At 50.6% G+C, this 21,521-nt stretch overlaps 1 protein-coding gene across 2 annotated transcripts in view; it reads left to right on the top strand.

Annotated features, from left to right (window-relative positions):
* Slc24a4 (solute carrier family 24 member 4) overlaps positions 1-21,521 on the top strand; it is a 125,380-nt gene that overhangs the window by 81,866 nt on the left and 21,993 nt on the right. The window contains exons 5-12 of one of the 2 annotated variants that reach the window (XM_055593065.1): positions 1,599-1,683; positions 2,230-2,333; positions 2,606-2,680; positions 6,022-6,047; positions 7,768-7,821; positions 9,460-9,545; positions 12,444-12,613; positions 16,558-16,765. In XM_055593065.1, coding sequence (XP_055449040.1) covers positions 1,599-1,683; positions 2,230-2,333; positions 2,606-2,680; positions 6,022-6,047; positions 7,768-7,821; positions 9,460-9,545; positions 12,444-12,613; positions 16,558-16,765 — 808 coding nt within the window. Of the gene's footprint in view, positions 1-1,598; positions 1,684-2,229; positions 2,334-2,605; positions 2,681-6,021; positions 6,048-7,767; positions 7,822-9,459; positions 9,603-12,443; positions 12,614-16,557; positions 16,766-21,521 lie in introns of both variants that reach the window. The other variant, XM_055593062.1, reaches the window with a different exon arrangement.

The following is a 21,521-nucleotide window of genomic DNA, read 5'->3' as shown; positions in this document are numbered from 1 at the left end:
GGAAGGCAGTGGTTCCTGCAAGGGTGCCTCTGCTTTCTGGGAGCTGCCCCTACTTAGGAAAAACACAGCCATGGGCCCTGACTTTTTCGAATTATGTCTATATTTCTCTGACAAGGTACCTGACATGATAATTTAAGTAACAAGATACTTATTTAGGGTCATGATTTCAGGGATTGAAATCCAAGGTCAGCTAGCTACATTGTTTCTCGGTTGTGTTGAGTCAGATACCATGGTTTGGATGTGTGGAGACAGAGAGAGAGAGAGAGAGACAGGACACACACCCAGTGACCCACTTTTTAATCTGGGTCCCACCTCCAAACGTTTCCAATGCTTTCAGATAATGGCATCAAAACATCAATGACCTAATCCATTGATGAGTTCAGGACCCACGTGATCCAGTCATTTCCCTAAGCTCAGCTCTGAACACTGCTACCCTGGGAACCAGGCCTTTAGCCCAGGGGCCTTTTAGAAGATACCTGGTATCAGACTCATGTGGACTGAGCACACATCCAGGCCCCTCCTAGGCTGATAGCTTGGGAGAACCACAGAAATAGGGTTGGGCCTTCTTTGCCCTCTGGGCTTGAGAGAAATCCATGGAAAGAGGGCTAGGGCTTTAAGCATTGAGGGTTCCAGGCACTGTCAGGTTTGCCTGTGGCCAAAAGGACAGAGTGGTGAGTAAGGGCGCTTGTCTTAGTCTTCCTTTAAGGGCCTTAGATGACGAGGCTAGAGGGAGGGAATGTCACTTTGGGGGAGAGGCCTAGGAAGGCTTCCTAGAGGAGATGACGTTTGCCCAGGCTGGGGAAGTAGGAAGTATTTTCAGCAAGTAGGGGAGAAAGGATTCTGGGAAGAAGGATGGTACAAGCCAAGGGCAGCAGGTGACAGAGCAGCTGACAGCATGGCCTCGATCCTGCCGAAGGTGGTTGCAATTGCGAGGTGGACGTCTGCCTCCTCCGCAGTCTTCTGGTTGGCAGCATTGAGTAGACCCCTTCGGGAGTGCTGTGTCTGTAGCCTGGATGGATCCCAGAGCTCTGACCCTCCTGTAGCTAGCTGACAAGTGGGGAGAAGATGCGGGACCAAACTTCCTACAGGGCCCAGAGCCCAGGCCGCCTAGGGCTACCTAAGTCCACCGTCTTTCATTTTGGATCAGATGAGGGGCTTCCATGACCAAACCATGGACTTGCTGAGCAGCTCTTAAAAAAAACCTTCCCAGCCTTGTCCCATGTCAGCTCAATACTGGGGACAGGCCCTCTGGGTGCCTGAGGCTCTGGGCTTAACATGGAGAAACATCCAGGCATGGGATGGAGCCTGGATCCCACAGCCTCAGGACAGCTTCTAGACCCTTGTTATGTACTACTGCCTACTCCAACCCGTTCCAGGCCCTAGGGACCCAGAGGTGACACATGAAGATAAATCAGATGTCAGGAGGGAAAGGGGCCAGTCAAAGCCTGGCAGAGAGCATGGGGCATGTGCTTTGGGAGGAGAGACTATGGCTCCGAGCTGAGCCACTGAGAGCTTTCTCCCACCCTCCTGGCCAGTGACTGTCTCCCCCACCCTCACCACTTGTCACACCCCAGTTGCCTGTGCTCTTTCTGTTTCAGAAACTTCATCTGAGTGAAGACGTAGCCGGCGCCACCTTCATGGCAGCAGGAAGCTCGACGCCAGAGCTGTTTGCTTCTGTCATTGGTAAGGACACCGGGCAGCTAGGAGACCGTGCAGAGAGCGCCGGGGCTTGCTGCCCACTGCAGTGGGGGCACTTCCCAGCTCCGAGCCTCCATTTCCCCATCTGTCAACTCAAGGAGCCAGAGGGGCAGTACGTAGATGGGTGGTTTCTAATTGGGGTCCTAAGGGGTGCCAAGCTTCTTGAGATGCAATATTCAGAACTGGAGTGTGGCTGGGGCTGTGCAATTCTGTGCCTCTGCCAGACTACCGCACTATAGTCGTTAGATGTGCGGGTTATGACTCCATAAAGTCGTTCAAAGACATGGGGTCTGGCCGGTGAGATGGCTCAGCCGGTAAAAGTGCTTGCCATGCAAGCCCAAAGACTTGAGTTCAATCCCACGAACCCCTTGCTGAAAGTCGTCTGCTGACCAACACACACACACACACACACACTATACTGATGATAATGACGATGACGATGACGATGACGATGATACGTTTAATTTGACCATAAGCACACAGGAGAAACTGGTTCCCAGGGTCCCACCGTCCTTCTCTTTTTCACTCCAGGTGTGTTCATCACCCACGGAGATGTTGGTGTGGGCACGATCGTGGGCTCTGCCGTGTTCAACATCCTGTGTATCATCGGAGTGTGTGGACTCTTTGCTGGACAGGTCAGTGGATGATTTTTTTCTCTGCCTGCCTGAGCAGTGTCCTGTAGGGGGTGAGCATCTTCAGAGATGGTCGGAGTGGCCATGGGAACACCCTGAAGAGGCTGGTCATGCCATTCTCTGTGGCCTTGAGAATATCTCCATTCTCCACTGGACCCACGAGCTAGAGCTGGCTGGGGAGGTAGCCCAAGGCCCATCCTCCGGATCTCTGGGCAGCTGGCCTCATTCCCAGCCCCCAGGCGATTGCAGCTGATGCCCTCTCTCTGTCACGGCAGGTGGTGCGGCTGACATGGTGGGCTGTTTGCCGTGACTCCGTGTACTACACACTCTCTGTGGTTGTGCTCATTGCGGTGAGTCATCCCCTCACACCTCATGTGTCGGGTGGTCAGGGCCCCGTGAGGGCACAGGTGCCTGCCTCTCTGTCCTTGGCCCTATGACAAGAGAGGTCGCAGCAGTGCCAGTGGACTGTGTTGGTCCCTCTCTCCCTGCACAATAGGACTAAAATCCAGGACCATTTTAATGACTAAAAGCTTTGGACAAAACAAAATATATGGGAGATGTTCAAGCATGTATTGACATGAGGTCCTTCCTAGCCCGCATGGAGACCCATCCACCCTTCAGAGCCAACTTCTGGTGAGCGAGTTTCAAGCTGAGCAATAAATCTAGAAGTTCAGGAGACCCTGGCTGTCATGATCAAGACCAGCCTGGGCAGCCTGGGGAGACCGTATCTCAAGACGAAAACTATAGAAGTGTGTAGATGCAGCTCAGTGGCCAAGTGCCAGCCTAGCACGCGCAAGAAAGGGCCTGTATTCAGTAGCAGGAAGGAAGTAATAAGCGGCAAGTTTCTGGGTTCTCTGTCACTGCAGAGCAGGAGAGGGCCAGCCCAAAGCCATCACAGGGGGCAGCTGGGAGCCAGAGACAAGGGTAAGGATGAAAAGGCAGAAGGAGCCAAAAGAGGACCCCTGGGGTCTGTTATTATGGGATGTGCCACCGCAGGCCCCAAGGGCTGGTGTGGCATCATGGCCCGCACGGTGAAGCACCGCTGTCAAACACGTGCCATGCACAGTGGGGCAGTTCTTACCTTTCCAGGGGTGCATAGGGGCAGGTGCCTGCGGCAGGCCGAATGTCAAGGAAATTTGTGACAGTTTCCTAACTTTCAGGTGTGACTGCCCTTAGATTAGCTATCCACTGCTTTGTAACAAAGTTTCTCCAAAGCTGGGCGTGGTGGGGCACACCTGCAGTCAAGGGCCAGAGGTATAGCAAGAGGGGTGTGAGTGCCAGGCCAGACCTGACAGTGTGAGGCAGCAAGCACTTACCTGTGAGTGGGAAATTTGGGGGAGGCTGAGCTAAGAAGAGAAAAGTCTCGCACACTGTCAGGTGAGCATCCTCTTCAGGGACATATGGCCGTCAGCTGGCCTCCAGGCCCAGCAGGCCACCTGCCAGGTGCCTGCCCTCAAAACAAAGGTGAGAATGTGAGGAGGTCAGGTTAAAAAGTAGGCTGTGGCTTCTACCTTGTAAATGGCCAGAGGCAAGTCCACAGGTCTCCCCATGTTCAGAGGGAGCGGAGATACCAATGGGATTACTGAGGCCAGCTCAGGAACTGCCCACCACTCTCAGAAAGTGCCTTCGATGCCTACATGAAACAAGACACCTATGTGAAATTTCAAAAAAATAAATCTGCACTACCCTAAACATACCCATAAATGGGCAATAAAAATAACTCGTAAAAGACTGAAGGGGTGTTTTTGTTGTTGTTGTTGTTTTTGTTTTTGTTTTCGTTTTTTTGGTAATCATTTTGGCATAAAGTCACTAACAATGCCATCTGTTGCCTGCACAGAAACTCTCTGCAGCCCTCCACTGCAAATGCAGACTGGTGACAATGTTTGGGGCTTAACCACAGGGGTGGAGCCCCTCCTCCCACTGTCATGTGATTTCTCAGTGAGTGCTTGATTCCTCATAAAACTCTAAGTGACCAAGGAGCATTCTCAATTTTCATAAAAGTAAACTTCCCTGGTTGTGAATCAAATATTGGGTTTAAACACTTGGATTTGTACAGCAGAGTTAGGCCAAGGTCCTTGTTTTTCTGTTGCCTGAATATTTGTCATAACATGCTTATTACATAGTATATATATTTTTTCATTCAAAATTAAAACAAAACAAAACAAAAAACCTTCACAGTGTAGATCTATCTCTGTGTCTTATTCTCCTCACATTCCTACTGTCCTTATCTGTAAATGCCAGCCACCTTCCTTTGGGCTGTATAAGCTAAAAATGGCCCTGTAAAAGCCTCTAAAGTTCTCACTGGCCCTTTGTCAAGTGGCCTTCCTCAGGGCCTCGGGTCCAGAGGTTCCCAGTGACACCTAGCTCGAGAGCTTGAAGTGGCCTCCTAAAGCAGAGCCTGTGTATGCAGCCCACTGGGACAGACAGTAGACCCAAATCTAGACAATAGCCCAGCCTCTTCTAGTCCATACGAAGGGAGCCTTTTATTCCCATGGTCAGGTTGTCGAGAGCAGCACTACCACCTCCTCTCACACTGGACTTCGGAGTCCACCCCTTCCCTTGACCACAGAGCATCCTTCACTTGTGTCCTGTCCCAGAGATGCTAGATGGAAGCATGTTAATTAGGGTTGTGCAAGAGAAAAACATAAACAAACAAACAAACAAAAAACAAAGAAGTGATAGGTAGATGGAAACACGGATGGATGGATGGTGGATAGATGGATGATGAATGGATGGATGATGGATGGATGGATGGATGGAGACATGGATAGATGGATGGGTGGAGATCTACTGGATAATAGGCTCCAGTGATCTTAGATCATGTCACCTGCAAGCTGGACACCCAGGGAACTCAGTGACATACACAGCCCAGTGTCAGGCCAAAGGCATGAAAAACCATGGCACCACTGGCATAAGTTGTAGAGCTAAAAGGCTGGACAACCTGGAAGGAGAAAGAATGGGGTCATATTTATCATGCAGTGGCCTTTTGTTCTGACTCTTCTGCTAATTCAGTGGCGCTCAGTATCGCCACTGAGAGTAAGGGTCCATCTTCCTTTCTCAGTCTCCTGATTCTGATGCCAGTCCCTTCCATGAACACCAGAAATAATATTCTACAAACTGTCTGGGTGCCCAGTAATCCAGGCAGGCTGATACTTAAGATCAACCTATGTGTTAAATGGTGTTATTGTTCCTCGACCACTTACCACTTACCACTTACCCCTCCACACACACATACACACAAACACCCTGCCTTCGTTTATACAGCTGGACCCTCTACCTTGGAATCCTGAAAAGGGTTGCTCTTTGTCTTTAAGAGAACTAGACACACACACACACACACACACACACGTATGTGAACGATATACATGTAGGCACACGTGTGTGGCTGTCTTTGCTCTCTGCCTTTTCTTGAGTTTTAGCAACTCAGTTCTAGTAGCAGGGGAAGCCCTGCCAAGTCTGCTCAGCAACTACCTGAGCTATAATACAGCACAGGCCACCTCTCTCAGATGACCACGCTGAGCCAGCTGCTCTAGGTCCCCACTAAGGAGAGGTCAGCTCCCATGGTGGAGAAACTGGGAAATGCAGAGTCCGAAGCCTTTCACAAAGCCTGTCCATTAGACCCGGGCACGCTGGAGTCGGCACTTTTCTTCCCTTGTAATAAGTGTAACCCTTTGTTTCCTTTGCTTTCCAGTTCATATACGATGAGGAAATTGTGTGGTGAGTTTTTAACCTTTTTGTTGTTGTTGTTAATTGCCAGTATCTGTGTATGGGTTGGGTTGCTGAATCATTGTCCTAAGCAGCCTTGCTTTGTCCTATTAGAGAGATAAGAATTGTTTCCCCTAGGGTTCCTGGCCAGCCTGCTAGCAAGATACACATAAAACTCAGCGATTCGGGCAATCACACTTTACACAAAAGTAAGCAAGAGTGAGAACTGGTCTGGCCATGGGTGTGTGTCTGGGAGGGAGACGTAAGAGAGGTGTCCCGGCAAGGCAGTGAGGGAGGGATGGAGTCTCAGCTGTTAGCTCTTCCTCATGCCTGGTGGAGGACTCGGGCCCGGGGGACTTAGAAGATCTTACTATAAAAATCAAGGAACCGGAAAATACCTGCCTTGCCAGCAGCGAGGACATGAGTTGGGATTCCCAACACCCACATAAAAATCCAGGTTTGGTGGCACACATCTTAATCCCAGCACTGGGGAGGCAGATACAGAGGGGTCCATCCCTAAGAGCTCTCTGCCATCCACTCTGGCCAAATCAGTTAGCTCCGGTTTCAGTGAGAGATCCTATCTCAATAAATAAATAAACAATAAGGTGGTGAATGATTGGGAAAGCCTGTGTTGACCTCTGGCCTCATTTCACATGCATGTAGGTATGCATTTATGTGTATGTACACATATACCACATGCATACATATCAAAGCCAGAACACTTTTAAAAGTATGGTTTTTATAAGAAAACGCAAGGACGCAATCGTCTTTGTGACTCTGAAAAGGAATTGACTTACGTAATTGAGAGTCATAAAGTAGGAACTCCTGGGGAACACGTTGATTCTTCTACCCTGCTCCATGGGTGGGGTGTGTTGGCATCTCAGTTCACGAGCTAGACAGCTAACTGCCCGGTGATTGGCGCAGCCTGGAGTCCTGCATCCCGAACACACTCAGATGACCGCTGAGAACAGCAATTCCTTGACAAGAGTAACTTCATGCTTGGTACCCAGAGAATCTGGTTCAAGTCCACTCTGGCCTCATTTTCTTCAGCCGTGGATGGGTTGGGATGGTGCTCCTGAGATGTTCTGTAGGTTCATGTCTGGTCTGTGAGCTCCGTGTTAGCAAAACACGGGCTCCCAAAATGACTGGCCGGGCCCAACATGTAGAGGCATTAGCACATTGCAAAAGAAGCGAACAAAAACTTATGTGGCTTCTCCAATTTTTGGCCAACCATACAACCCCACTCTGCACGCACATAGCTTGGGGGCTTGGGCTACATCCATAAGACAGTAGAATGTTCCAGAAAGAAAGTACCACACTGTGCCTTAGTGGACGACCCCAGAGGCTTCTGTGCTCCACCCTGCCCCTTGCCCAGGGATTGGGGCTCTTCCTGCCTATTCCCATGGCCTCTCTAGGCCCTGTCCAGACTCTTGAGTGGGCCTAGGTTCTCTTGGCTCTAACCCCAGACTTAGCATCTGGGGTGATAGCTGGGGGTGGGGCTCTCCTTATTTCTGTAGAGCCCTGTAATTGAGACAACCCAGACCCAGCCTTCTCTCAGTTACCCAGAAGACTCTCAGTGATCAAACAGCTGTATGCTGGGGTGTCCCACCTGAATCCCAGGGGTGGGAAAGTGAGGATATCCAACCTTGCTGCTAACCTTGACCAGGCAGCCCCAGCCTGTGGGCGCCATGCCCTCCTCCACTCTAACCACACTCTCCATCATCTCTCCAAGGTGGGAAGGCCTGGTGCTCATCATCTTGTACGTGTTTTATATTCTCATCATGAAGTAAGTGGCCTCCCCTTCCCTCCACACTCTGCTTCTGTCTCTGGCCAGAACAGGGAATATCCTCCATCTCATCATCCAGTTCCTTTGGGGGAGCCTTCATTCTCTAGTGAATACCAGTTAGGTGCATCCAGAGTGGGGAACCGGCTCGGGCACGGCTGTAGTCCATCCTTAGGTTAGGGAACAATGCTGAGTCCCCTAATGTGGTACAGTTAGATAATGCTCTCATGAAAAGAGTCCCCAGCCAGGACCTATATCCCTCCTTGATCTGGGAAACTCCCCTGCCCCAGGGCAACCACTTTTTTGCTGCTTCAACAAGTCTAGTAACACAATAGCATTCTCAAAGGGCTCATCAGCTTAACCTCTGCCCCAGGCTTTATTAAATGCCACTTGTCAGGACCACTGACTATCCCATCAACAGGGCCCGACTCATAACTCTAGCAATGTACTCTGGGTTGGGGAACCTTGAGCCACTTGGGAAGCTGCCTGGGTCTAAACCACATTAAAACTACCCATGAGGAAGACTAGATGGCTGCAAAGATGAAGTTCTGACACGTGTTTCGATATGGATGAATCTTAAAATGCTCACCACATAAAAGCAGCCATTCCCAGAAGGCCAAATAACGTGGAATTCAATGTTCTCACAGTATCTGGAGGAGTCAGGTTCATGAAGACACACAGATGAGAGGTCAGTGAGAGGCTGAAGCGGTGAGGACTGTCAGTGGGCGTAGGCTTGCTGTCGGGTGATGAAAAACCTGAGGAAATATTAGTAATAGTTGTATAATAATAAGCATGATTAATATCGCCCAAGTGTGCCCTTAGAGCATGGGAAATAACTATAGTGGCAAGTTTTGATATATATGAAATATATATACATATAAAAGTGTGACCTATATGTACATATTTATGTATATGTGTAATTCTACCAAAAAAAAAAAAATGAACCGCTATCTGTGAGTGTTCGTCAGCCCAGCTACATGCAAGTTCCTCTTCGTTCATGTAGTTAAAAAGAATGACAATACCATGGGTATTATGAGGGTCCTCGCCTTCATATGAAACATAATATTGTATAAATATTTCACAAAACATATTTTTCTAAAGTGGAAGGCTAAAATGTGCAGCAGGAGAATTCTTCAGTGACTGCCCTTGGACAGCTTCTTAGTGATCAGCCACTAGAGAGACTTAGAGAGAGAGAGAGAGAGAGAGAGAGAGAGAGAGAGCCTCTCTTCTCCCAGGGGCTGGCTGTGCTGGCCATGAACGATATAAGAGGCAGATGGTCGCCCGCCAAGCAGCCCACTTGGACAACAGTTGCTTCCCGGGGAGGAAAAAAGACATGGTGGCAATGCCTCCTTTTGAGCCCGCCCTGTAGAGTGGGCTGAAACGCTTTTGTTAGGATAATCATTAAATCCAGCTGTAAAGCCTCCAATGCCCCCAGAAGGGCACTCACAGCCCAGTAGAAGCAGGTGCCTCCGACTGCACACAGTCCCCAATGTTCCTGCCAAGAAACCCCTCAAGCCTCCCTGCTTCCCCTCCATGCCCAGCGTCATGTGGACTGTATGCCTGAGGCCCCACCCACCTGGTAGTCTGGGATTCCCCCCCTTCCACTGCTCTGACCTCATGCTTACCTTACCTGACTCACAGGTACAATATGAAGATGCAGGCGTTTTTCACAACCAAACAAAAGAGCATTGCAAATGGTAACCCGGTCAGCAGCGAGCTGGAAGATGGTAATGACCTCTATGATGGTAGCTATGACGACCCTTCTGTGCCATTGCTGGGGCAAGGTAAGGCTGAGCAGACAGGAGCTGTGGACACTTGTGGAAGCCACTCATCATACACACACACACACACACACACACACACACACACACACACACACACTGTACTGTTGCCATCAACCTTCAGTCATACAGACCCCAGATGAGAAGACCCACATTTTGAGACATTGATCAAATTCACATTCACTTCCATGGGAAAGGATAGAAGAGAGAAAACCCCAGAAAAAAAAAAAGGAAAACAAACACACAAAACGTGAATTACATCATAGACACTTTCCTGTGCTTCCAGAGGCAGGTGGGGAACCTGATGATTTAGAGATTCAGTCTTGTCTTTGCCCAAGAGAAGATCCCAGGAAGTAAGTGACAGAGCCTGGGCCTCCCTGTGTATTCCAAGTGAGGCCCTGTCCTTGAGAAATCCGTGCTGCAAAGTGTCATTTGCCTAAAGAGACAGCAAGGCCTGAGAAAACCCAGCCTTGGAGCTTCACAGGCAGCCCGGCCCACCCCAGAGGCCTGCTTGGAGGCCTGCTCCTAAAAGCAGCTTCATCATCCAAGCTCCTCTGGGAACTTGGGGGTGGTGGAGGGAGGTTCTGGAGCCAGGTGCTATCTCTTTGGTCACTGTCTTTGAATTGTCTTGATCTGGGATCTGATTCCTTGGAAATATCCTCAATTCTTAATAACCCAGCATTTGTCAGGTAACACCCCAGCCATGGGACAGCTGCCCCCTCCAGACCAGCATTACAGCCTCAGTGGTACTTGTGTTAGGGGAAGGAAATCCAGAGCTACGTGGCATCCTTGCTCGGCTCTGGGTGTCCCGTCTTGGGTATTTCCAAGAGGAAGGCATTGGCCACAGATGCTCACCTGATTAATGCATCTTTTACAAGAAAGGAGGAAACGCACTGACATAGGTCCCAATTCAGTGGAACCCACTCTAGCCACAGGAGGCACACCCATGAGGGACGGAGCCAGTGAAGCTCAGATTATGGAGACCAAGGTGTTACACATGGTGTCACAGGGGACAGGTTGTAGAACACCCTTCACTGAGGGGGAGGATGTAACGTTGGCCATGGTTTGGGTTCCAACCCCCATAGGCACAGGGATTCTGGGGTACCATTGCAGGTCCCAAGGGGCCCTTCCAAGCTGCCCCAGTATTGGATGCAACCTAAGTTTGGACAGAGAAGGGAGGGGTAATCCTGGGCCTTAGATGGACTTGCCAGGAAAACATCTTGCATCTTGAGTACCCTCTGGCCTACCACTCTCAGCTTGGGCATGATGGGGCAAGGGAGCCAGGTGTCATGGCTTCTGCCTCTAAGGTTCCACGGCCTTTTGAGCCCAAGCATTCTTCATGGGGTACCTGTAATGAGGCTGGTTCTACAGAATGGAGTGTGGAACCTGCTGCAGGGGTTTGCCGGTGACCCTCTCTCTGGCAGCCCCTAGCATCCAGGCTCCCTGTGGAAGTAGCCTGCTACTAACACCCTCCTTCATGTAACCCCCCACCCCCCGGGCATCCCTGCCACCAGCAAGAGCTCTGCCCCCAGACTCTGCCGCCACCGCACGCTAACCCACCTGTGGCCATCTGTGCCAGCCTCTGTGTCCTTAACTCTTCTTCTAAATTGTAAGTAATCTGCTCTCATCCCGGCCATAACACATGCTTTTAAGCAATAAACACAATCCATGAGCCAAGCCCACACTGTCCACCTCTGTGGAGGTTAGTGTCCATCTTGGGCAGGTGCATGGGCCTCGGGCTGTTTCTAACCACTCGCCTCCTGTCTGCTGAGCCTTGCTACATGTGTGGGGTGGAGCGTACGTGAGTGTGTTTGCAGGGGCAGGGGGGCTGTTTGCTGTGCGTTTTATGTGTTTTTGTACCGTTAACTTTGCATGAGTTTGCCCTCTGGACCTGCTCCTTGGTCACTCAGCTCATCATGCAGGACGCCATAGTATCTGATAACAAGTGCCGAGTAACTGCAGTATCTGTTTTTCTTAGCCTCTTCATGGGGACATGCCGCCTGCTTTGGGGTGCTGTGTTCATAAGTGCTTTGGTTACTAGATTCCCCCTAGTACCTGGAGTACCATGCCACGCTTCTGTGGACACTGGCACAAGACGGGGCCTTATATTCTATCTCCCAAGGGAAAAGAGTTGGAGGGGGCAGCCAAGCACCCTGAAAGGTGTCAGGGTCCATCAGAGATGCCGAGCCCAGACAGGAGCATGTCCTCAGACAAACAAGATGGATCCCTGATGTCTAGTCTAGGGCCTGGGGCCAAATCCTTGACCACCACACTTTCCTTCTGGGAAACAAAATGGGAAGCAGCTGCCTCCACAGCAGTGAAGATGGCTCCCTTCAAGGCAGAGAAAGGGGCCCCAGGAAGGTTACAATGATAGTGCCCTCTGTTTCCCAGCATTTTCCACTCCTAAAGACCTTATTGACTTGAAAGGCTTTATCCAAGTCTCTGAGAACTAGGGTGGTAATAGTCCTGTCTCAGTCATGAATGACAGGTTCAGGGGAACCCGTCGGTGGCATAGGTAGGCTGTCCCAGTGAGTCCTGGGCAAGGCCCTGAAAGACCCTTGCAGCCAGACAAGGCTAAACCCCAGAAGAGGGGGTCCCTGAGAGAGCCAGGCACCAACCAGGGAGAGGCCTGGAGTGGCATATCAGCACTCGCTGGACCTGCCTGACTTGCTGAGTCATGGGGATTTCAGAAGTAAGCCACACTTTTCAAGGGAGAAGCTGAAGCTGGGCCCCTGACCTCAAGGAAGCTGCCAGCCCCAAGGTGTTGACTGTGAGGAGAAATTAGTTCCTGTCACTAGCGCAGTGTCCTGCAAGGGGCCAACACTGATGGGGTGTGCTCTACAGTGAAGGAGAAGCCTACCTACAGCAAGACCCCGGTGGTGATGGTGGATGAGATTCTGAGTTCCAGCCCTCCCAAGTTCACGTTCCCAGAGGCTGGCCTGCGAATCATGATCACCAACAAGTTTGGGCCCAGGACCCGACTACGGATGGCCAGCAGGATCATAATTAACGAAGTAAGTTAACCAAGTAAGCACATGGTACAAACTGTAACCCACAGACTATGTTTGGTAGAGCTATGAATGCAACCCAAAACAAAATTTAAAACACTGATTTTTTTTGCTTTTTTTTCAACTCAATTGCACGGCTCTCAGGCATGAACTTTATGGATGACACCACCATGTTGCAAAGGTTGGGCACACTGGCTAAACAGAAAGTGAGTGGCCCTGGGTGTGTCTGGCTCTTTCGCAGGAGGAAAGAAAGGCCAGGGCCTGCAGGGGCCTGTCATGGACGTTTAAGCGGAAAGTGGAGGAACCCCACGCCTGAGTCCCTAGAGCTGAGCTAATTAGGGAAAGAGGAACATGCAGTCTGGGTGTTTTCTTCGCAGCGTTAATTAGAGAGAGACCCGAAAGCGAGCACACTCCCCTCCTCTGTGGACTGCGACCCTTGAAGACTCACCGGTTGTCTTGGTGTCCTACCTGTGTTCACCATGACCAAGGCAATTTATAAAGGGAAGCATTTGGTTGGGGGCTTGCTTACGGTTTCAGAGGCTCAGTCCATCATCCTGGTGGGAAGCCGGCAGCAGGCGAGCAGGCACGGTGCTGGAGAAGCAGAGAGCTTACATCTGATACACAAGTTGCAGGGAGAGAGAGACAGAGACAGACAGAGACAGAGAAACAGACAGAGCCTGGGCCTGGTGGGGGCTTTTTAAACAGCTAATTTTCTCTTTTTTGCTATTGGACACAAAAACTGGACTGCAGAAGCTTCTGGAGGCAGAGTCCCTCCTAAAACACCAGAAAACTAAATAGCTTAGGAGAGACCTAGCCCCGGGTCCCCGTACCCAGCACTTTCCTTTAAGACTTCTACATTCTTGGAGTCAAAGCCCACCCCCAGTGGCATAATCTCCTGGGACAAACCCACACCTTTTAATCCTTCCCAAACAGTTCCACTAACTGGGGACTAAGCATTCAAAGACTTGAGCCTATGGAGCCGTTCGCCTTCCAACCACCATGCTGGTGAGAGATGGCCTCTGAGGATTTCCTCATCACAGTTGCTGCTCTGAGTGTCTCCTCCTTTGGAAAAGTAGTCATAACTTGGATATCACTCAACCAAACTGCAAAGATACTGTGTTGTGTTGCTCAGCTGCTTAGCCTATTTCTGGGCCTTGCTTTCCAAGTGCATTCTAGGACTTGCTGGCCTCATTCTCAGAAGCACACAGCAGCCAGAGGACTGAGACAGTAGAAATTAGTAGTCAGCGTGTGGATGCCTGCAAAAGCATTATTCCCCAGTGATTAAAGGTTGTCTCTTTGAAATACTTTCAATTTGATTTACTGTTCAATGTGTCATCTGTGTGGAATACACATTAAGCAGAAAAAATGCCTTTCTAAGTTTTAAATCATCCTGGTCCGTGTTAGTGAAATTTATCTCAGGGAAATTTTACGGAATCCTGCCCATTTTTTGTAAGCATGAGGATAATACTCACAGGGTGCTGTGTGTGGTAAATAACTCTGAAAGATTGGGAGCAATGGCTCTACAGTGTCTTATCACACGAGGATTTGAGGTTGTTTTTGTTAGAGAAATTTAGTCTGGTCTTGGCTTCACAGTGTGGTCCAAGCTGGCCTGGAACTCAAGATCATCCGGCCTCCACTTGCCAGGGGCCAAAGCTTACCCCACACCAGGCTGGAGTCGCAGATTTTGAACATGGCTTTTGGCACACAAATGTTTTCAGCTGCTATGGCTACCCTGCTCTATACGGCAGCCTGGGAACCACAGAGGCTGAGCTCAGGACAAAGGAACTGAGTTCAAGTCTCAAACCCGCCACTAAATCTCTTGATCTCTTTGGCCTCAGTTCCACTGTCTGAGGTTCCTGGACAGAATGCTTTCTGTACGTGCATTGGAGGATTGTGCCTGGGGCCTAAGCGGTAACTTTAAGGACAGTCAGCATAGGGTGGGAACAGTGGAGAACAGAAGCCAAAAAATATCCAGTTTCAGGCTTGTTTACCGAGACACTCTAAGGAAATAAATTGTTGGTAAGGTGCTTGACTTACAAGTTTAAGCCTCAAAAACCACATTTTTAAAAGCTGGGTAAAGTGGCCACGCCTGTAATCCCAGCACTCAGGGAGGCAGAGGCAGTCGCATCTCTGTGAATTGGAGGCCAGCCTGGTCTACAAATCGGGTTCCAGGACAGCCAAGGCTGTTACACAGAGAAACCCTGTCTCAAAAATCAAAACAAAAAAACCCTCCAGGCCTGTTGTCATGTACTTACAATCCCAGCACTGAGGTTCCATTTCAAACGGAAAGGGCAGGCAGCTCCTGAGGTTAACCGACTGTCCTCCAGTGTTCACCCGTTGTGTGCACGCCTACACGTCTGTGCCGGCCTGCACGCACCTGCGTCCGCACGTGCTCGCGACTGTGCACGTGTAAACACACACACACACTCATTCACACGTGCACCTATGTGATACTGTAGTCTCATGTCTTTAGTCGTTTTAAAGAGCTGTTCTTATTTTTAATGATTTACATGTGTGTGGGATAGGGCATCATCCTCTCTCTATTGGTTCTGTGAAGCCAGAGCTGCAACCCTCCTGGATCACCGCCCTCATGTCTCTGCGGAGTGGTGGCCTTGCCTGCAGAGTAGGTCTTTCTGTGTTTGTTTAGGTTTGTTTGGGACTTCTTGAATGGCTTTTTATTTAATCCCAGCTAACTAACCACAAACTGCATGTCTGGGCCTGAATATCAAACAAAGCTCCCTTTGCTCTTTTTGGTGGGCTGAGCGTTATGGACTGATTGTGAGGGAAAGTTGAGAAGCACTCCCTCACTCCAACAAACACACACACACACACACACACACACACACACACACGTATGTACACACACATACCCACATACATGCACCATGCTTTTCCTGGTTTAAGAGTCTTTGTCTCAAACCTACATGAAGACAGTTCAGCAGTCTTCAGAGCAAGGCTAGGCTTCCATTATGAGTGGTAAATGGCTCCCCTATGAGACTACCAGGATAGGCGCCAGGCACCCCGTTATGGAAGTTTGCTGAAGACCACAGCTCCTTTCCCAGGTCTCTTGTTGAAGTGATAGGGAAAGATTTGAATATTACTATGGAATTTCATGACCACAGGGCTGGTCCATAAACCATAACCGGGAACGAGGTGAAGAGGGCTGATTGGAGATAGATGGTAGAGAAGCCTGTTCATTTGTTCATTTCTTTTCTTTTGTCTGTTTCTTTTCCTTTGACATGGAGTTTCTTGTAGCCCAGACTTTACAAGGCAGCTAGGCATATTCCTCCTTGAACTTACAATCCTTCTGCCCTCCTGCCTTGACCTCCAAGTGCTGGGGCTACGGGCATTTGCTGCCCAGCCTGGTTTATTCAATGTGGGGATCAAACTCAGAACTTCATGCAGGCTAAGCAGGTGCTTTACCATCTGAGCTCTGTGCTTAGCCCTGTTGATGTCAGGTGTCTCCTCTTCTCACCTGTGTTCAAAGAAGCCCGAAGACCGAGCAAGTGAGACCAGCCAGGCGAGGGTGACACCAAAGCTGCTTTTGTCATTAGCCGTGGCACAGAGGGGGGAGGGAAAGGAGTTGGCTTTGATGGAAGATGTTAGCTTTGGAGAGCACACTCATCAGATGTGGAATGAGACTCGGAGGGACAGTCCATTGACCAACAACCTTGTAAGATGTTTGGAAGCATGAGTCATTGGAAAAAGGCTGACTGAAACTAGATTCCATGCTAGCCCATGCCCAGAGTGGTCAAAGTGGAAAGGACTGATACAGCAAGTGTTGGCAAGGATTCGAGGCAACTGATGGGATTATTAAGTTATTAAATTCTTAACAATCCAAACTGATGGGTTGATGAAGTTATTAAGACTTGGGAGAAGGTAAGAAAGAAGGCATTGCATGGCTCTCTGTCACTCAGCTTGCGTTCTGTCTTGCCTCCTGTCTCCCGCAGCGACAGAGGTTGATCAACTCAGCCAATGGTGTAAATAGCAAGCCCCTGCAAAATGGGAGACACGAGAACATGGAGAACGGAAACATTCCTGCGGAGAACCCTGAAGACCCGCAGCAGGGCCAGGAGCAGCAGCCGCCACCACAGCCACCGCCACCCCCAGAGCCAGAGTCAGTAGAGACAGTCTTCCTGTCGCCCTTCTCAATGCCTGGTGAGTCTGGAGGTGCTGGCCTTCTGGCCGGATTTCTGTGGATGCCAGATCATGCCAGGTCTTCAAGATAGAGGACCTGACCCTGGAGTGGGGGTAGACTGGTATAGGGGGCCAACATTAGATCACCAGGGTACTAGATAAGCATACTGTCAGTATGACAGGTAAGAGTTGGCTTGGTGCAACCAGCACGGAATGTGGTTGCAGCTTGAAGACCAGAGGGAAGTCATCTGGCCCCCAGGAAACACCAGTAACTCCATAGCGACCACACTTGAATGCTATGGGCAGCTGGTTTGTCTTACAGTAAAAAACAAAACAAAACAAAAACGGCAACCAGCAATACTGTTTCTATGGACACTGGTGGTACAGGGCAAGAGACATATACCCATGAACATGGGGGTTGCTTCGTGCACCCACGAATTGATGCAGAGGTCAAAGGAAGGTCAATGGCATCTGGTGTCCTGCTTTATCACTATCCATCTTATTCCTTTGAGACACTGCACCTGCAGCAAGCCCCAGAGAGACCTTCCCGTCTTTCTGCCTCCAACAGCCCTGGGGTTACAAGTTTACACAATTGCACCCGGCTTTCTATGTGGGTACCAGGGATTCGAACTCAGGTCTTCTGCTTGCATGGCAAGCATGTTTACCTGCTGAGCCATTTCTGCAGCTCTCTATGGGCACTCTGACACGCTCACCCTTCAGTTTCATGAGCAGGATGCTTTTGCACACAGGTGGCCTCACTTCCAGATAAGATATTCTAAGGTGGTGATCCCCTGCGCAGCTCCTCAGGCAGTTTCACCTGACATACCCTTCTGTAAATAAGCAGATCAGACTGCAGGCTGCTGCCGCCGGAAGTTCTTAAACATCCTCTCTCACGAGGAGTCTACCCTGCAGGCCCAGGCTCACCTCCCCCTGGGTCCTTGCTGGACTTACCTGCTCTTCTCTCTCTCTCCCACACCCTCTGCTCCAGCCACGCTGGCCACCTCACCGCCAGCCCTCAAACACAGGATGCATGGCGCTCCTGCCTCGGGACCTTCGCGCTGGCCCTTGCTGGAACGCACTTGCCTCAGTTATCCACATGGCTCGCCCCCTCACCTCTGTTCCAGTGTGACCGTGTCAGTGTGGGTCCTCCCCGGTCACCTTATTATAAATGCCATATATACACGTACACATATATATGTATAATCTTTCATCTTGAGTGTCTCCATCCACTAAACTTTCAGTCCCCTGGGGGCGGGTGTCTTTGTCTGTTGACCTGCTTCTGGATCCCAGCACTGTGTCTGCACACTGGGCAACCTGTAGAGTGAGTAATCTCTACAGGTTTGCCTGTGAGGGGATCGGAACCCCCACCCCGTGCGCACTCACTGTGCTCCGCCTTCATTGAACCCTCTGTCCTCCGTGTGACAGAGTCTCAGGCAGTGGGCTCCTTTCCTGGGCATTCTTTCCCGCTACCCACCATGCTAACAGGTGGCAGAGTTCTAGAACTTTTCCAGGTTTTTTTTTTTCATATTTTTTCTAATAGAAACTCTGTGCTTGACATCCCACGCACTCAGCACCTGCCTTGCTTTGTCCTCATCTGTGTAGCTGGCCTGGGCCTGCCAGTGTGGGACCCTGGGCAGCTGTGTTGGGAGATACTGCCGTCCCCCGGCTTGTCCTCAAACTCAGGGCCTAGCTGCAAGCTTGGAGCGGGGCATGGAGGGCCTATGTGTTCATGCTTCTCCAGAGTCCAGCCTTTGTGGCTCGCAGGGTGTTGTACAGAACAGGTCAGCTCCAGCAGCTGAAAATATCCACGGTACAAACAGCCCAGATATTTGACTAGGTTAAGAATTACTACCTCTGATCAAGCACCTTTTCTTTCTACACCAAATATAGACCCAAAAAAATCACATCTGCCTCCTTACTGGGGTCTCTGGGGAGGTTAGCGTGGGATTTAGCCTTTCTAGGCCGCCTCTGCCATCTACATGGCCCAAAGGAACTGGTGTCTGGACCACCAGTGATGCTTACGTGCATCTCAGTAGGACCATACACTGTGTATGCTCAGCCCTGTTGCCTGGCCAGGGTGAAAGCCGCACTAATTTGGTAGGAGTTGCCCCTGAGTTATATTGGACCCTGAAAGGTAAAAGGAGTGGGTTTTCTCCAGATCCACGGTCCCCGTACTGAGGTTCCTGTTAGGACACACTGATGAAGAGGATTTCCATAGAGTAGGATCCAAGGAGAGCAGCAGCAAAGCCAGCTTCAGGGTCAGTAGACCAGGATGGGCCCTGGGTTTATAAGAGATGGGGACGTGAGCCTTGGGTTCCCTCCTGAGTGTTCCTTGACAGCCTGTGTCATCCCACCACCAGCCCCATTCCTCTCCAGCATCTATGGGGTTAAACCAGGGAGCACAGGGCTATGATAATTTAAGGACCAGTGCCAGTGGTGGGGAGGGATTGGAGCTGGGCCACAGGAAGAAAGGCACAGCCTGGATGTGATGACTGTCCCCTGGCGATCTATGTCATGGCCTCCGGCTCTGAGAAGTAGGTGTGGGCAGCTCTGTGCATCCATCTTCCATTCCCCCACTGCCCACTTCATTGGCACCCTGGTCCTGAGACACCCAGGAGCCCAATGAAAAGGCACATGAGGGCCAGCTCTTGCTCTGTGAAATGAGGCAGTCCCCTTGGAAGGATGACTCATTTCCATTTCCTCCAAGCCTCAAATGTGGCAGGAGTAAGTGGAGCAGCCCCTAGGACCTGCTCCTTTTTCCTTACAGAGGGGAAGCACCTCAGGAATGTAGCTGTGGGGTCTCTGGGCCTGTCGCTTCATGGGATAGAACTATTGCGGGGGGATGAGGGGCTGCTTCCTTCTGAACTTTCCCTAAGCTATGACCTTCCTCTGTATTTGGCCCATCTTCTTCCCTCCAGGATGTCCTTGGGTGTGGCCTTGACCTAGCCAAGCTTCCCCTCAGTACTGGCTTCATGCTCAGGAACCAGCCTGCTTCCCATATCCAGGGAAAGCTCTCTTTGTGTAGCAGAGGTGTTTGTAGAGTTGCCCATGGAAACCATAGTCCCTCTTCCTCCTCCCTGGGAGCAGAGTAGCCATGGAAACAGTGCAGAGTGGTGGCTGTTCCTCTAGGTGTGGACAGTGACCTGGGTCAGAGGAGGTGGAGGTTCACAGGAAGTTAGAGGAAGCCAGTGAATCAATCTCACACCATTGACTGCAGTTCTGGACCTTCTTGGCTTCATTTCAGCTCTGCTGGTTTCACAAGGTCTAGGGCCTGTGGTAGCTCTGAGCTGCCCCTGGGGAGTACATAAGACTGCTGCTGTCCCCATCAGGGCCCCAGGAATACCAGGGACAGGGACCTTTGGAAAGGGAAAATGCTGTCCCTGGGGCCAGCTGTAATGTGGCCCTATTAAGGACTCAAGAGGTCAGTGTCAGCCATACACATTCCGATGCTTCTGTGTGGTTTCAGGCAGGCTGGGGGTGAGCTCTGAAATCCAGGGTCCTAGATTTGAATTTCAGCCCTGCCTCACCCAGCACTGTGACCCCGAGACAGCTACTCACTTCCCTGATCCTGTATTTTTCACCCACACTGAATGGGTGCTGGCACGCACATCTTAAACAGCTCATATGATAATCTCATCAGGCCTTGTACTTTCTGACGCACAGCAGGCACACACAAGAAGAATTCATGTGGACCGTAACAGGCTTCATCCACATAGTGTGTGCTGTGCCCACCTTCCATCCACTCTGACTGGACCACATGAACTATTCTAGAAAGGTCACAGGCTCCAGAATTCCTGTGGGCCTGAGCCTGCCGCCATTTTGAAGGCCAAAGGAAGGAATTAGCCTCTGCTGCATGCCTGTTTTGTGCCAGACACTGGGAACACACACACACACAATAGTTGTGTGTTCTCATAAAGCATAGTCTCTAGGTTGGGCAGCCCTGAAACTTAATGTATGGTCCAATAAAATTCTACTTTGTCCACTATGGCTTAAAGGAGCCAAAGGGCTGGCCACCCCTATTATACCTGCCCTCCTTCCTTTACTGTAGCTGTCCAGAACAGGACGCAGAGGCCCTACCTTGACCATGCAAAAGCTTGGGCTGTAACTCTCAAGCCTCTCCACAGCTTGGGCTCACCTTGCCTGCTGCTGGTTTTCTCTTACTACCCTGGCCTCCAGAGGCTAGGGTGTGCCCTCTCAGGGTGGAGGAAAATTATTGCCTCTTGTGGAAACCAGAGTCTGTAGTCCTGGCTCTATCCTAAACAGTGGGCCAGTGACTCTGAGCCCTAGCCTGAGGAAGACCCCAGACATGAGCTGCTTGTACCTGGGTTACACTCAGGGATGCCCTGCGTGTCCACAGGAGCTTCCGTGACCCCGCAATAGAACCCTTCTCTCCCTCTCCATACTGTACCTACCAGGATGACACCTTCCCGTCCCACCATCAGGCCAGCCAGCATCTGCTGAGACACATGCCAGCGGGCACACAAAACAGAATTCCTCTGGCTCTCTGTATTAGTCAGCATGCCGTAACCGGATACCATAAGTCTGGGCCCTGTTAGCAACAGGAACCTCTCCTCCCCAACAGTTCTGGAGGCCCCTCAGGCCTCATCAGGGTGGCAGCATGGCTGGGCTCTGCTGTGGGATGTCCTCCTGGTTGCTCACCACATGCTTAGCTGCCTGACTGGGGTGTGTACCTGGAAAGGGAACATTCAGAATCTCTTTTCCAACCCTCTTGTGTGTGTGTGTGTGTGTGTGTGTGTGTGTGTGTGTGTGTGTGTGT

Source organism: Psammomys obesus, unplaced genomic scaffold, assembly GCF_907164565.1.
Source record: "Psammomys obesus unplaced genomic scaffold, mPsaObe1.curated_primary_1811, whole genome shotgun sequence".
Taxonomy (NCBI): Eukaryota; Metazoa; Chordata; class Mammalia; order Rodentia; family Muridae; genus Psammomys; species Psammomys obesus.
Note: the sequence above shows the minus strand (reverse complement) of the source record. Positions and strands in the feature narration are given on the sequence as shown.